The following is a 1,814-nucleotide window of genomic DNA, read 5'->3' on the forward strand; positions in this document are numbered from 1 at the left end:
CCCTCGTGGCCCCCCGCTCACCGACGTGGCTGACGGAGTCCATGATGGAGCGGAAGAACTTGCGGACGCGGTCACCTACCACCTTGGCTTTCTGGGCAATGTCCTTGATTTTGGCCAGCACATCTGCGGAGAGGGGAGACACCTGACCATACCCCGAGGGGCGAGGGCAGCCCTGGGCCGGCCAGCGCTGCTGGGGCTCCCCCAGGAAGGGGCCCTCCTATCCCACCGCATCCCCCTGGCCCCTCCTCTCACTCAGCAGCGGCTCCTGGGTGCGTTGCAGCCGCTCAGCCGTCTGGTTGAGGGCGAGCTCGGCCCCGCACGACAGCGACTCGGCGGCCTGGGAGAAGTTGTGCAGGATGTTGGTGCAGGGGCCCTGCACGGCCATGCTCAGCGCCAGCAGCAGCATCAGCATCTTCCCCTCCCCTGCGGGGACAGGGGGGTCCTGGGGCTCAGCTGGGACCCAGCACCCCCCACCCCAGCACCCCCACGGCTCCTGGCAGCGGGACCGACAGCTGCTTACTGGTGAAGATGTGGGGCAGCGATAGCAGCACGGTGACCCGCACCTTGACGGAGAAGGCCATGCCCAACCCCAGCCCTGCGCCCAGGCTGGTAGTGGTGACCAGGCAGTACCAGACGTTGTGGCCCTGCGCCAGCAGCACCAGAGCCCCGTACAGGCTGGCCAGGGCCATGCCCAGCGCAAAGCCGCCAGCACTGCGGGCCAATTCCCACACCTCGCTTGCCTCCTCTGGCCAGCGCATCTGCTGAGGCCGCCTGCCCCTGGACCACGGTGCCGGGCCCTTCCTCCGGCCCCTCAGCCCCTGCAGGGCTCTGCCCAGCCACGAGACCAGCCCCATGCTGGGCTGGGCTCTCCCAGGCTCCTGGTGCTCTCTCCGGCTCCAGGCGTGGGGATACAGCGGGCGGAATGGGCGGCTCACAATGCACCAGTTCCAGGGGAGCATCCCGCTGTCGCCAGGAGGAAGCACAGAGCCATGGAGCCGGTGGTGGCCCCTGGGCAAGAGCGCTCGGCTGGGACAGAGGCATGTAGGAGGCAGAAACCACCCAACACGAGTGAGATCCCCTCCCACCCCGCTCCCGGCTGGGGTTGCCCGTGGGCAGTGGGAGAGGGCAGGGCTGACGCCTCCTCCCCACCCAGCCCTGAAGCGAGTGGTGGTCTCGCTGCTGCCTGCCCCGTGCAGCCGGTTCCTCTGGGGCCGGCCGGACCAGTACCGCCGCAGCGAGTTCTTCCTGGGTGGCGGCGTCGGGACCCTCCTTGGCCTCGGTGAGTGTGCCCCGGTGCCGGGCATGGCGGGGGGCTGGTGGCACTAGGGGCTCAGGGCACATTTGCGGGTGTTTCAGGGCTCTGCCAGCTCCTCATCGTCCCCATGAACATCACAGAGATGCGCAAGGTGAAGCTCTCCTGCGGGCTGGCGGGTGAGGATGGGGCCGGGACTGGACTGGGGTGATGGGGGCCATTGGGAGCCCCGGGGGGGGTCTCTGCGGGACCATGGGGACAGCTCTCCGCTCCCCACAGGGGTGACTACCTTGGGCTGGGCCACGTCTCCCCACTTTCGCTGCGCCAGTCTGCTTGTGGCCCCCAAATTCCTGGGCAAGGAGGGTCGGGTCTATGTCCTCTCCTTTGTCCTCGTCGCCATCTACAACGGTAGGGTCCCTCCACGTCCCCGCTCCCCCCAGCAGGGTCCCGAGGGCTGGCAGGGTTTGAGCCACCCCTGCTGGCACCAGGGCCCGTGGCCAACACCTGGCACAACCTGGAGGAGGTGACGCGCTCGGCGTGGCAGAGCTGCAGGTCGCAGGTC

At 68.8% G+C, this 1,814-nt stretch overlaps 2 protein-coding genes across 2 annotated transcripts in view; one reads left to right on the top strand and one right to left on the bottom strand.

The window, feature by feature from the left end:
• The window catches only part of DCST2 (DC-STAMP domain containing 2), a 4,658-nt gene extending 3,699 nt beyond the window's left edge, over positions 1-959 (bottom strand). The window contains exons 1-3 of the mRNA XM_009287223.1: positions 521-959; positions 253-423; positions 22-123 (exon numbers count right to left, since the gene is read on the bottom strand). Of these exons, the coding sequence (XP_009285498.1) occupies positions 22-123; positions 253-423; positions 521-959 (712 nt within the window). The remainder of the gene's footprint in view (positions 1-21; positions 124-252; positions 424-520) is intronic.
• Positions 960-989: 30 nt separating this feature from the next.
• Positions 990-1,814, top strand: part of DCST1 (DC-STAMP domain containing 1) — a 7,724-nt gene continuing 6,899 nt past the window's right edge. The window contains exons 1-5 of the mRNA XM_019474122.1: positions 990-1,041; positions 1,154-1,279; positions 1,357-1,431; positions 1,532-1,660; positions 1,741-1,804. Of these exons, the coding sequence (XP_019329667.1) occupies positions 990-1,041; positions 1,154-1,279; positions 1,357-1,431; positions 1,532-1,660; positions 1,741-1,804 (446 nt within the window). The remainder of the gene's footprint in view (positions 1,042-1,153; positions 1,280-1,356; positions 1,432-1,531; positions 1,661-1,740; positions 1,805-1,814) is intronic.

This window comes from Aptenodytes forsteri, unplaced genomic scaffold (genome assembly GCF_000699145.1).
Source record: "Aptenodytes forsteri isolate BGI_AS27 unplaced genomic scaffold, ASM69914v1 Scaffold617, whole genome shotgun sequence".
Classification (NCBI taxonomy): Eukaryota; Metazoa; Chordata; class Aves; order Sphenisciformes; family Spheniscidae; genus Aptenodytes; species Aptenodytes forsteri.